This window comes from Phacochoerus africanus, chromosome 12, assembly GCF_016906955.1.
Source record: "Phacochoerus africanus isolate WHEZ1 chromosome 12, ROS_Pafr_v1, whole genome shotgun sequence".
In the NCBI taxonomy this organism is placed as follows: domain Eukaryota; kingdom Metazoa; phylum Chordata; class Mammalia; order Artiodactyla; family Suidae; genus Phacochoerus; species Phacochoerus africanus.
In genome coordinates this window covers 64,331,942-64,346,263 of record NC_062555.1, presented here as the reverse complement: position 1 = coordinate 64,346,263, position 14,322 = coordinate 64,331,942, and the positions used below count along the sequence as shown (strand labels likewise).

The window sequence follows — 14,322 nt, the reverse complement described above, 5'->3', positions numbered from 1 at the left end:
TCATAGAGGACTATTTACGAACAATTATGTGAACAAACTGGATACCCTAAAAGAAATAAACTCTGAGAAACATACAACCTGCTAAAACTGAATCAAGAAGAACATAAAACCTGTTAAGACTGAATCAAGAACAAAAATCTGAACATACCAACAAGTAGTAGTAATTTAAAAAAACTCCCCAAAGCAAAAAAATCTAGTACCAAATGGATTCAAAAGTGAAATTCTACCAACATTCAAAAAATAATTAATACCAATCCTTCTTAAACTTCCAAAAAATAGCAGTTGGGAAAACACTTCCAAATTCATCTACGGCACCAGCCTCACCTGCTATCAAAGCTGGACAAAGACACTGCAAGAATGGAAAAGCACAGACGAATATCTCTGATAAACATAGATGCAAAAAAACTCAAAATACTAGCACACTGAATTCAACAATATATCAAAAAAGATTATACACCACGACTAAATGGTAGTGATCCCTGGGATGGAAGGTTGTTTTAATATATGCAAATCAATCTATGTGATACAATTCATTAACAAATTAAAAGATCTGAATCATACGATCATCTCAATATGCAGAAAAATCACTTTACAAAGTTCAACATCCATTCATGATAAAAAAACTCAATAAAATATATAAAAGAAATTTCCTAACACAATAAAGGCCGCTTATGAAAAACCCATGGCTAACATCATAATCAATGGGAAAACTAAAAGCTTTTCCTACCCTTGCAATACTATTAAATATAATACTGGAAGTACTAAGAAGAAAAAGACATAAAAGGTATCTAAATTGGAACAGAGGAAGTAAAATTATCTGCTTGCAGATGTCATGAATCTATATGGAGAAAACCCTTAAGACTATACAAATACACAAAAACAGCATATATGAATCCAGTAAAATTTCAGGATACGAAATCAACATAATGAAAAAAAATCAGTTGTATTTCTTTACATCAACAGCAATCTGTCTGAAAAAGAAATTAAGAAAACAATTCCACTTATTAACACCAAAAAGAATAAAATACATAGAAACAAATTCAACCGAGGAGGTGAAAGATCTATGCACTGAAAACTTAAAAGCATTGATGAGACAAAGACAAAAATCAATGGAGGAATATCTCATGTTCATGGATTGGAAGAATACTGTTAAAATTTCCATACTACCCAAAGAAATCTAGAGATTCAAAGCAGTCACTATCAAAATTTCGATGGCATTTCTCACAGAAATGGAAAAAACAATTCTGAAGTTTGTGTGGGACTACAAAAGATCCTGAATAGCCAAAGAAATCTTGGAAAAAGAACAAAGCCAGAGACATCACACCTCCCAATTTCAAATTATATTACAAAGCTATGGTAATCAAAGCAGCATGGTACAGGCATAAAAAAAGACAGGGCAATGGAATAGGATTGAGAACCCAGAAATAAATCCACACACACTCAACTAACATTCAGTAAAGATGCCAAGAACACACAATGGGGAAGAATAATTTAATAAATTGTGTTGGGAAAATTGAAATCACATGCAAATGAATGACACAGCGCCCTTACTTCACACCATATACAAAAATTAATTCAAAATAAAGATTTAACTATAAGAAAACTATAAAAACTACTAGAAAACAGGAAAAAGAAACTTTTTTGATATTGGTGTGGGCAATTTTCTAGATATGACCCTCAAAGCATAGGCAACAAAAGCAAAAATTGATAACTGGGATTCCATCCAAGTAAAAAGTCTGGTACAGCAAAGGAAACAATACTATGGCTTGGGGAGAAATATTTGCATACCATCTACTTGGTCCAAAATAAATAAGGAACTCACACAAGTAAATAGCAAAACAATAAACAACTTGATTTCAAAATGGGCAAAGGACCTGAATAGACATGTCTCCAAAGAAGACATACAAATGGCCCACTAATCAGGGAAATGCAAACCCAAACCATAATGGATCCCCTCATGCCCGTTAGGATGGCTATCATACACACACACACACACACACACACACACACACACACACACACACAAAATAATGTGTTAGAGAGGATATGGAGAAAAGGGAACCCTTGTACATTGTAGGTGGGAATGTAAATTGGCACAGTCTTTCTGAGCAACACTCTGTATGAAGGTTTCTCAAAAAATTAAAAATAGAACTAGCATAATATCCATCAAACCCTCTTCTGAGTATATACTCAAATGAAATGAGATCTGTACCCTAAAGAGATGTATGTGCATCATTAATCACAATAGCTAAGACATGGAAACAACCTAAGTGTCCATTAACAAATGAGTGGACAAATAAAATGTGGTATAAATACATACAATGGAATACTATTCAGCCAGGAGAAAGAAGGAAATCCTACCATTTGTGACAGCACAGATGGTTATGGACTTTGATGGTTATGGACTTTGATGGCATTGTGCTTGGTGAGGCAAGTCAGAGAAAGACAAATACCATTTGATCTCATTTATACACAGACATTTTAAAAACCCACTATGAGATAGGACTGCACCTCTTTTAAAATATCCACTTCTTTTAACAGATCGATGGGGATGCAGAACTGGAAATCTCATATAGCGCTAATGTGAATGCACAATGGTAGAGCCACCCTGGAAAATGGTTTTGCATTTTCTTATAAAGTCAAACATACACTTACCTTATAACCCAGTAACATTAGAGGTATTTACCCAAGAGAAACAATTTATGTTTGCACCAAAACCTGTACATCTCTACTTAGAGCAGGGCTAGTAGCCTAAAACTGGAAACAACCTAAGTATCTCTAATTCCTGAATGGATACATAAAACTGTGGTACAGCCCTACAGTGGACTACTTCTAAGCGGTAAAAAAGGATTGAACTAGTCATACATATGACAAGACAAATCTCAAGTACATTCTGCTAAATAAAGGAAACCAAGCTTAAAACATGCAACATACATGATTCTATTCTAGTGACATTCTGGAAAGTGCAAAACTAATTGGAGAACCAATCAGAGGTTCCCAGGAGCTGAGGTTGGTTGGGGAAGGGTCTGACTATAATAGCAGCAGCATAAGGGAGGGTTTTGGTGATGATGGAACTTCTCTCCATATTGTGGTTGTAGTTGAAGTTATACAACTGTATGCATTCGTCAAAATTTGTAATTGTACATGAAAAAGAGCAAATTTGACTATGTGTGGATTTTAAGTATTAATGTAGAAAATAGAAAGAGAAGGCTTCTGCTTATTAAGGCCCCAGAGCTCTCTGAATGAGGGAGAATTCATTCAGCAAATGTGTAAGATGCCATAAAATGCACCAACTATACAACAGTGAATAAAATAAATATCCTTGCCCTCAAATAGTTTCGTCTCCTTGGGCAGACAGCATCTGATGAGTAGGAAAACAGGGACCAAGATGGTTTGAACAGGACGGCTGCCAGCTTTTAACACAACCAAAAAACCCACTCAACTGTCTTGCCCCCTTCACCTGCAGCCTGACGTGTATTCAGCCCTCCACAGCCAAACGTCCTGAAGGAACTGCCCTCCCCTACGAGCCCTATATCCTCCTGTCCCACACTGTCCTCACACACCACAGCCTGGACTCCACTCTGTCACTTCATGGGCTGTCCTCATGTCTGCCACCAAAGTTGAGTGGTTACTTTTTAGCCCTCATCTTACTTCTCAAGAGCTTCCCACTCCATTGATCGCTCATCCTTCTGGAGATACTGTGTGCCCTTGACTCTCCTAGTTGTCCCTGTACCCCTCTGACTACTTCTTCTCCAGCAGTGTTGGCAGTTTACAAGACTCAGCCCTACCCTAGGACTTCTACTCAATGCCCTCTTCATTGGGGATCTTACCTAGATCCTGTTTCAACTGAAACCACCCAGTTATTGCACAGCCCCAGAGGCGTTATCATCTCAGCTCCTCTCCAATCTCCAAAGGTATAGATTCAACCACCTATTCAAGATCTCACATGGCCGGCTCACAGACACCTCATCGCAACTGGTCCAATACTAGACTCATGAATTCCCCCACCAAACCCGTCCTGTTCCCATTCATCAGTGCTGGGCCCAGCATGCTGTCAGCCAAGAACACAGGAGTTATCCTCCCACCTCCTCTCCCACCCAAATCCAACCCATCATTATTAACATCTACTGATTTTCTTTCCTACGTATCGCTCAGATGTGCCCCTATTGCTCCACCCCCACTGCCTCCATCCTAGTCCAACATCTAGCTGATAGCTTTCTGACAACCACGACCTGTTCTTACCGTATCACCGGGGTATCCTCCAATTCACCTCCACAATCCTGTCACTCTAGTTTCTTCTTTCCTTTTTTTTTTAATTTTATTATAGCTGATTTACAATGCTGTCAGTTTCTGCTGTACAGCAAAGTTAAACATATATACACACGCATACATTCTTTTTCTCCTATCATCTCCCATCATGTTCCATCAAAAGGGACTGGATATAGTTCTCTGTGCTGTACATTAGGACCTCACTGCTTATCTACTCCAAATGCAATAGTTTGCATCTTCTAACCCCAAACTCCCAGTCCATACCACTCTCTGCCCCTCAGCAACCACAAGTCTGTTTTCTATGTCCGTGAGTCCTGTCTTCAATGTGAATTTGGTCCCATCACTCTCTGCTTTCAAAACATCTAAAGCTTCCCATTCCTACTGGAACAAAGCCTAGCCCTCGCCAGGATCTCTCCATCCCTGCACAGTCTGGCTCCACCTAGGGCTCTTGCCTCATCCTTCCCACTCACTCCCTCCCCTCCAGCCGCAGGGACGTTCTTCGATATCCTCAAAGGCAGCCCGTACCCTGCTACCACAGGGCCTTTGCACAGATTCTTCTCTGGACGGCTCTCATTTCCCCATTACCAGCATTAACTAGGATACCTCCTCACCCATCATATTTTTAACTCCAGTATGAGTTCAAGAGAAAAAGCTTTCTTTGCCCTTAAGTCTAGGTTAGACACCTTGATTATTTCCTTTCCCTTTTTTTGAGCACTTATTTCTGTTTAAAATTACGAAGTCATTACTGTGGTCTTTAGATTGTGTGGACCACCAACACCAGGACTATAAGCTTCATGAGAGCAGGGTCTCTGGACTCTGTTCAACACTGAAACTCTAGTATCTAAAACGGCAGCTGCATCACAGTAGGCACTCAATAAATATTTGCTAAAGACTGGCCTCAACAGTCCCACAAAGTGATTTCTGTAAGTCCCACATGTCCGCACTCTTTGTAAGAGTAATAGATTGGAAACAACCTAACTACCTATCAATAGGGGGCTTGATTAAATAAACCGTGAGACATCCATCCAATGGAATATTATGCAGCCATTTAAAACTACTAATATGCATCAATAGGGAAAGAGCTTCAAGATCTACTTTCAAAAAAGCAGGCGTGGCAGAGTATGCACAGCACGGTGCCACTGGTGTCACAGACGGTTTAAACCATGTTTCAATTATTTGTTGGATGAAAATACTAATCAAATGTTTATCAAAAACTTAACAGTGGCTACTTGTTTGGCGTGGAGGTGGGAACAGGGAGGGTGGACGTCAGAGGCGGGGAAACCCCTACTGACGGACTCCCATGTTACCATTTTATATTTTTCTATTTGGGAACCCATGTGAATGTGTCATCTGTTTCTAATTCAGCCCATCAATTTCTCTTTTGTCTTTTTAGGGCTGCGCCCCCAGCATATGGAGGTTCCCAGACTAGAGGTCGAATCGGAGCTGAAGCCGCTGGCCTACGCCACAGCCACAGCCATGCAGGATTTGAACTGCGTCTGCCACCTACACCACAGCTCACAGCAATGCTGGCTCCTTACTTAACCCACTGAGCGAGGCCAGGGATCGAACCCCACGTCCTCGTGGATGCTATTCGGCTTCGTGTCCGCTGCGCCATGACGGGAACTCCAGTAAATTAAGTTTTAAAGAAGTGCTCCCTGGCCAGAGCCCAGTACATTCCACTGAATGAATTAATAGCACATGATACCCTCTCCATCACCTGTCCCCATCTTCAGCACATCCCCTGTCACCCCGGCTGCTGACGCTCTGCCACTCTCCTGGGGAGAGGCAGGACGCTGTTTCAAAGCTGCACATTCTGGGATAAACGACAAGGTCCTACTGTATACAGCACAGGGAACCAGATCCAATCTCCCGGGATGGACCATCATAGAACATTAAAAAAAGAATGTGTAGATATATGCATGACTGAGGCAGCAGAAATTGGTACAACATTGTAAATCAACTGTACTTTCATTTAAAATAAGCTACATATTCTTTAAATTTTAAAGCTACTTTTTTTTTGGGGTCATGCTTGCAGTATGGGGAAGCTCCTAGGCCAGGAATCAAACCCACACCACGGCAGTGACCTGAGTCACAGTGGTAACAACGTCAGATCCTTAACCCTCTGCACCACCAGGGAACTCCAAAGTTACATTTTCTAATTGTCACTTTCCAGTCATAAACACCTGCATCACTCTACAGTTACTAAGTACTTTCAAACACGCCCTCTCCTTAGGTCCTTAACGACCACCTCAGAGTTTAAATGTTTTTTAGCCCCACGTTATAGATGAGTAAACTGAAGTTGTGAGAAATTAAACGTCCTCCCCAGGGAGTTCTCTTTGTGGCTCAGGGTAAGGAACCCGACAAGTATCCATGAGGATGTAGGTTCAATGCCTGGCATTGCTCAGTGGGTTAAGGATCCCTCATTGCGGCAAGCTGTGGCACAGGTCACAGATGTGGCTCAGATCTTGTGTTGCTATGGCGGCAGCTGCAGTTCTGACTTGCCCCCTGGCCTGGGAGCTTCCATGGGCCATGGGTGAGGCCCTTAAAAACAAAAAAGGTCTCATGCAAGGTCACGCCTCTGGAAACGGCAGAGCCAATCTCCACCTTCTGCCGAAAAGTGGACATTCCTTCTGTGCGGCTTGGAGGACGACAACCCCCATGCTTCCCAACTTCAAAAAGGGCAAAGAGAAGGACGGCAGAGAGCCTTCCCAGCGCTCCCTCCCACCCCGTGACATCCTAGGACGCAGTGACGTAAGTGTGGGTCAGTCTGGGTCTCGGTCCCAGGGGACGGTCCTTGCAGAGCGGGGCAAACAGCCAACTCGTGTTTTGATTCTTACACGCACCCAGGGGGGAAGAAAAGAAGAAGGAAAATGTTCTTGGCTGGTGTGGAGGGAACCCTGCCAGAAACGGGGATGGATGCTCTAACCTGCCAAAGAGCTCCCCGAGGTCCCGTCAGCACCATGATACTGAGCCAGAGAGACGCTGAACCCTTGGGAACACGCCTGACTTCTGGCAACTTCTGAAAGTGGGGCTGTGTTTTGACTGACTGCAGTGTCGACGGAATGTCCGCGGAGGGAAGGAGAGATTGGGGAGGATCCGGCCGCGGAGGGTGGCGCTGCGCGGCGCAGCGCGCGGGGTGTGCATCACCACGTCCTCCTACGAACAGTTCCCTTCAGTTCCGTTTCTCAGCCTCCAGAGCGACTCTAGAGCCCCCGAGAACCATGAGTGAAAAGAAGGATGCGTGCCCATCACAAGCACGGCCGAGGTCCACTGTCCAGGCTGAGGGGCTTAGACAGCAGCAACATCAACGGTGCAAAGGACAAGAGCGCGCCCGCAGCCCTCCAGGATGTCTCGCCATCTGAGATGCGGCAGGCAAGCCATCCAAGGAGGCCTTGCAACATCCAGGCCAGCTCCTGAATGGTCTCAGAACAAAGGATTCACGTGTTGCAGCCAAACTCGAACCTGAATAAAAAGGTGACTGCAACACAATCTCAGATCCCTCTGACGTCACGACTCCAAGGAGAGAAAATAGGATGCTCACCTTCTCACAGAAAAGGCAGAGTTTTTAGCTTTTTTTTTTTTTCTTTTTGAAGAAAAGAGCATGAAATTGTCGGTAACTCTTCATCCAAAGTGTGGCAATGCCATCACTTTGAAGCATGACAGTCCTTAAATTTTCCCTACAGCTGGCATCTGACCCAGACTGGAAGATCCTTTTTATATTTCCAGCTGATAATTATTGCAGCTGATAGCTTCAATTCATAATGATTTCAATCACTCCAGGTCATAAACCTCTCTCAAAGAGCATCAGCAAATGTAAATGTTAAAACTTACCAAAAAGCCAATTTCGTTTTCATTTAAAACTAAGTTCTTGGAGTTCCCGTCATGGAGCAGTAGTTAACGAATCCGACTAGGAACCATGAGGTTGCGGGTTCCGTCGCTGGCCTTGCTCAATGGGTTAAGGATCCGGCGTTGCCGTAAGCTGTAGTGTAGGTCACAGACACGGCTTGGATCCCGCTGTGGTGTAGGCCGGCAGCTACAGCTCTGATGAGACCCCCTAGCCTGGGAACCTCCATATGCCACGGGCGCGGCCCTAGAAAAGGCAAAAAGACAAAAATAAAAAAATATATATATATTAAAAAAACCAACAACCAATTTCTCAAACTAACTAGCTAATTTAACTTAACTCTGATGGTAACTTTCAAAATGGGCCAGGGGAAAAAATGGAAGGAGCCAAGACACGGAAAACTGCAATATCCGTCAGTTCCAATGCCTGAATTTGGCTACTGAGCAGCTCAATCTGGAACAATTAATTTTCCTCCCCCCAAAACTTCTGACTCTTCGAGCAAAAGCAGCACGCCCACCCTTTGTTATCTAAGAGCCCAGGGTGATGAAAGGGAAAAGGAATTCTCCCCAAAATCAACATCTGACCACCAGAAATAGGACTGCCTTCACAATGAAACAATTCTCCATGGTCCTACTGTTCTATTTTTTTTTTTTCTAATGATGGAAAATCTAATTCCAGGGAAATGTTAATAGCTTCATTATGTGACCCTAGGGCTAATCGGTTATGTAGCTAAAGAGTTTGGGGGCTGAGCTACAAGGTGTTTTTGGAACAACATCTGATCTCTTGATATAAATCTATTGTTACCAAAGATTTAGTAACACAAGCAAAGTCCTACAAAACGGAGAGCCAAAGGACCGCGTCTAAGAGGGTTTCGCTTGGAACGTGCCAAGGTCTGACCTGGGCCGGGAATACTCAGGCTTATGCTTGGTAGGTCTGTTTCACTGTGGAGTGAGTGCCAGTACAGACTGAGAGCAGAGAAAAACAAACAAAAAACCAGGTGCTTGGAAACATGTTGGGAGCAAAACATAGAACAAGCACTCAGGAAATTCTGGCAAACCGTAGAGGAGGGGTCAGAAGAGTCTAGAGGTCTGTCAGTAGAGCAGGCCTAAGGAAGGAACCCTGGGTGGTGTTAAGAATCAACATTTTTCCTGTTGGACACACCTGCCCATCACGAGAACAGTGTCTGTGCAAAGAAGGTGAAGAAGGCCTCCAGGTGCCAGGGAGCCCTGGGCAGAAGATAAGGAGCTTTGGAAGAACGAGGCCACTACCCTGGGCCAGCGTGTCAGGTAAGAGAAAGATACTTCCTCCTTCTGATTGACTTCACTTAGTCCGAGAGTCGCTAGTTCCATCCACGTTGCTGCAAATGGCATTAGCACTGGGAACTCAGGATGGAGCATGATGGAGGATAATGTGAGAAAAAGAATGTGTATATGTATGTGACTGGGTCACTTTGCTGTACAGTAGAAAATTGACACAACACTGTAAACCAACCACGGAAAAAAATAAAAATCATCCAAAAAAAAAAAAAGAAAGCAAGCTGCTCCCAGCAAGGCCACGACATACAAACGGAAAGGAAGCCACTCAGCATGTGCAAATTGGTCCATTAACCCATAAAAAAAAGTCCCTGGCCCAGGAGACACCCCCACCCCCACACGAGAACCCCCCAGCAGTCTGTCACATGGCCCTAAAAGCATCTCAGATGGGAGGCTGGGAGTGATAGGCTCCTGATCTGGCCCCATAAGTCTTCCTGCTTGATTGTGGCAATGTCACCACTTTGAAACACGACAGTCCTTAAATTTTCCCTACAAATGGCATCTGACCAGACTGGAAGATCCTTTTTATATTTCCATACTCGAGACTATCCAGGCCCTCATGTTCCATAACCACCTGGGCCACCCTGTAGCTCTATGTCTTAACAACTACAGTTAAGAATCATGGAAATATTGGCTATGACAATATTTCATTTCCAGGAGGACTTTTTCTTTATTCTTAGAAAATTCCTTAGAGCCCTATGCCATCAGTAATAACAATAGGAGCAGTAATCATTATATTGGTAGGAGTCATGATAGCTCACACATACTGACTGCTTACTCTGTCAAGAACTAGGCTAAGGGCTTTACATATTTACACCTCCCACATAGTTAATTCCTACTGCATCAGCCCTATGGTGACATGCTACCACTGCTCCCATCTAACAGAAGAGGAAACTGGGGCACTGTGTGCAAGCCTTCCTCCCTTCTTGTTCCCTCACTTTGTGAGGGACCCCATGCCAAACGGTAAAGCCTCAGGAATCCAAGGTTTATGAGCAGTGTTTGCTAATTGTTAGAAGCAGAGAGGAAGACACTCTTTGGTCTGGGCTTCCAGAAGAATCGTCTTGACTCCCTTGGTCACAAGATTCATACAAGATGTAGCCATTCTACTATTTGGCTGTGGTACAGGGTACGGCCAATTCTTACCCTATTGTCTTCTTGGATCTCCCAGTCACTGGAGAATGTCGCCAGCTGCTGCCCTTGGGAACAGTTCGAAAACTGGAAAAGGCTGGAAAACATCCTTCGGTTCTCTTGGGTGTCTGGAAAGATGGCATCTTGGAAATTGACTCCATGAGGCAAGAGGTTATAATTTTCATCCATCCTAATGGGAAGAGCAAAAAAGCAGAGCTGTAGACTGGACACCCATGGGGTCTACCATCTTGAATTAAGTCTCAAGGACGACTGTGACAGGGTTGCCAGTTACACAACACCGTCCAGCTTGGCTCTCTGAAGAGTGACTACTTGTAACCATTTCTCTGCCTCATGTGCCATGAGTCTATCATAAAGGTTTTCAAAAAATGTGACTGTGCGGGGTGGGGAGTGTCTGCATGTGTCTGTGTTTGTCTATTTGTGCATCTCCTGAGTGGCCTTCTGACTTACAGAGTGTTCCTTGGTTCCTGGTGAAAGAAAAGCCAGTTACCAACTCGGGTTCAAGTCCTACCATTGCTACTTATCTGACACAAAACGGCTTCCTTAAATTCTTTAAGCTGCAGTATTACAATCTATATAAAGAGGATGGCAATAGCACCTTACTTTTGTTGGTGGTGTAAGGAATGCATTAAAAAAAAAAAAAAAGGAAGAACGGTATCCAGCACAGAGTAAACGCAGCGTAAAAGTTAACATTTTTATAGAGCTCGGCATAAAGTGCGTGCTGGCAAGATAAAGCAGTCAGGAAAAGGAAGAGGAGAGGTGGGAGCTACACTCCAGCCCAAAGGGGGCATGGGGGGGCTCCCCAGTGAGTCTCCACTGTCACTTTCTCCCATGACACTGACCAGAAACTGTCCTCTTCTCGGCAGGTCCCAGAATAACAGAGGGGGAATGTTGTGTATGCAGTTGTTAACACACGTCAGGGCAACGCAGCTCTGTGAAATAGAAACCTGTCGGACTCCCATTTGACTCAGTATTTCTGCCCTAACATTTTATAAATATGTCAGAGCAAAAGATGAAAGAGTTGGCTGACCACCACAGAGCCAGTGGACAAAACTGTATATCATGATAACAACTGGAAAAGGAAATAAGGTCTTCTCAAGTACTCCAGCCTTTTTCTCTCTGGAAAACAAGATTTTATTGTTGAATAGCTTTATAGCTGGATTCCCAGTGTTTTCCCTAGAGACATGAAAAATCTAAGTTGTTTCTTCCTACCAAGAAGGTACTGTCTCACACTCCCGCCTTTATTTAGAAACTTCCCTTCTCCAGCAATTGAAAAAAATTTAGCTTAATCTAGCTAAACCACCCAAGCCAACACAAAGCACGCCATGTATTCTAAACTTAGATATTCTGGCTTCAATATAGAAAACATGTGTTGCCATGAGCTTACGAAGCCTCTCCGTGGAACTTGCCGTTTTCTTTCTCAGTGACATTAAATCTCAAGGGCTAAAAGCGAGTCTGCAGACCAAGGTCATGGTCATTCCAAATATCCTTCATGCTAGTCCAAGGACTGGGACGAGTGGAACCGGCCCATCACCACTGTGGATTCCTGCACTCACTATCTTGACAGAAGAATAGATTCCATTTTGAGGTTCCTCTCAGTCGCTCTTTATCAGTCTCCTCCTTCAACTGGAGACAGCCAGAGAGTTTAGGGTTCCACCTGCTGCTTTTTATTTCAAACTTCAGCCAAACCCATGGCCTGACTGCTTATCTACATGCATTTTGTCTTGACCACAAACCAACTTTCATGGAACTGCAAGGGATTCCAGAAGTCTCCAGTCTCCTGCGGGATCCACCTCTATTCTTCAAAGCCCCATGGCCTCCCCCACTCCCCTCCCCCCCAAGCCCTAATCACCCCCAAGGTCCCTCCTCCATAAACCTTTGCTATTTGGAATAGCCTGGCGTTTGAGGTCTGCTGGCAGCTGATATGAGCTAATGTGAGTGAAACAAAAGGACAGCTGGGCTGCATTCCACCCCATTCCCACCCTGGCACTGAAGCAGGTGTGAGGAAGAGAGTGACAATTCCTTCTGCCTCTAACCTGCACCAGGTGTTTTGCGTGAGTTGCGGGGTTTGTGTCTCAACCCGCCTTGTTTTTCACATTGTGAAGGTGACGCTATTGAGATTCTCAACAGGGTCACTTGCTCAAAATCACAGGAAGAGCAGAGCCAGAATTCCAACCACATTCTGATTTCAAAGAGTTTTGTTTGGTTCTGACCACCATCCATCGCAAACTATGCCCACTGAATCCAGTTTAAATTGTAAGATTCCACCTAAATTAGGGTTCCACCTGCTGCTCTTCATTTGAAACCTCATTTGAATCCACTGCCTGAATTCTTATCAAGCATTTCACCTGGACCACAACTGTCATGGAACCCAAGCAGAGAGGGCTCCCTGCCCGATTTACCTTTATGTTTCTCAAAGCACTGGGACCAGGGGCTCCCCCCCCCCCCCGCCATAAGCCTTTGCTATTTGGAACAGCCTCGCTATTTGTTGTTGGAAATCACCCTGAGCTTTTGCCTGAAACGCTCTTCTGTTCATCCCTGTTTGTCCAACAGGCTTGGCCAGAGATACCCAGAGCGGTCGGGAGGAACAAGAAAGCATAAGTAGGGCTAGGAGCCCAAGGCACATTCTAACACCGCAAGGATAAAGATGACCCCGGCGGGTCCTGCCACTGGGCTGGGGGGAGGGGGCGCGCGGGGCGGGGGGGCTCACCTGAGGAAGAAGAAATAGGAGTAATCCTGGACCACAGTGTGGGAGTGGCAGGAGAAGTAGCCCAGGCCGGTGAGGTTGAGCCTGGAGCCCGCCGGCACCTCGAGCATGCTGCCCCACGCCTGGTCACACAGCATCTCTATCTCGGCCGAGTAGAAGAGCCCCGCGTCGCTGGCCTCGTACTGCCAGGGCAGGTAGTTGTACAGGCCGGGCACCTCCTGGTGCAGCGCCAGCACCTTGGCGTACACGATGATCTCGGCCAGCTCGGCGCGGCAGCCCTCGCTCAGGGGTCTCCACTCGGAGGGCAGCTGGCAGCCGCGGGCGGGGCCGGGCCGGCCGGCCAGGCAGAGCGCGGCGAGCAGCAGCGGGCGCAGCATGCCGGCGTCGAGCGCGGCGGGCGGCAGGAGCGGGCAGGTGGGCGCGGCGCCCGGGGCGCACTAGCCGGGCCGCATGGCGAGGGTACCCGGGGCGGGATCGCCGGCGGCGGCGTCGGGGAGCGCGGAGCGCCCGGCCCTCGGCGCCGCCCCGCCGGCCCGGGAAGCGCAGCCCTGGGCGCTGGGCTCGGCGCGCCGCTCGCTCCGCCGCCAGGTTCCCGCGGCCGGGCGGGCGCAGAGGCTTTAAAGGCGCGGGGGGCGGGCCGGCCGCCGCCGTCTTGTGCCCGGGAGGCTGCGGCGTGGGCGTGGGCGTGGGCGGCGGCGGCGGCGGCGGGCGGGGCGGCGGGGGCGGAGGGCGCGGCAGCCAAGGGGTGCGAGGCTCGGCAGGCGCGCGGGGCGGCATGGGTCGCCCCCGGCCGGGAGCCTGCGGGCGGGAGCGCGGGGCTCCGTGAGAAAGTCGGTGCGTCCAGCGACGGGGTCAGACTTGCACAGGCTACAGGCCGTTCCAGACGTGGCCGCCTTAAAACGAGCGCGGTCGACTGTTGGGCTGCACACGTGTTTGCATGGTCTGTGTGGTTCATTTAGAGTCAAAGACATATAAAGCCGATTTCACCTTCGCAGACGTTAACTGGGAACTTCAGTGTGATCTAATAAACTTTTCTAGCTCTC

At 46.1% G+C, this 14,322-nt stretch overlaps 1 protein-coding gene across 1 annotated transcript in view; it reads right to left on the bottom strand.

The window, feature by feature from the left end:
• The window catches only part of LOC125112703 (coiled-coil domain-containing protein 3), an 89,929-nt gene extending 76,258 nt beyond the window's left edge, over positions 1-13,671 (bottom strand). The window contains exons 1-2 of the mRNA XM_047755053.1: positions 13,283-13,671; positions 10,570-10,744 (exon numbers count right to left, since the gene is read on the bottom strand). Of these exons, the coding sequence (XP_047611009.1) occupies positions 10,570-10,744; positions 13,283-13,656 (549 nt within the window). The 5' untranslated portion in view covers positions 13,657-13,671. The remainder of the gene's footprint in view (positions 1-10,569; positions 10,745-13,282) is intronic.
• Positions 13,672-14,322: the final 651 nt, after the last annotated feature.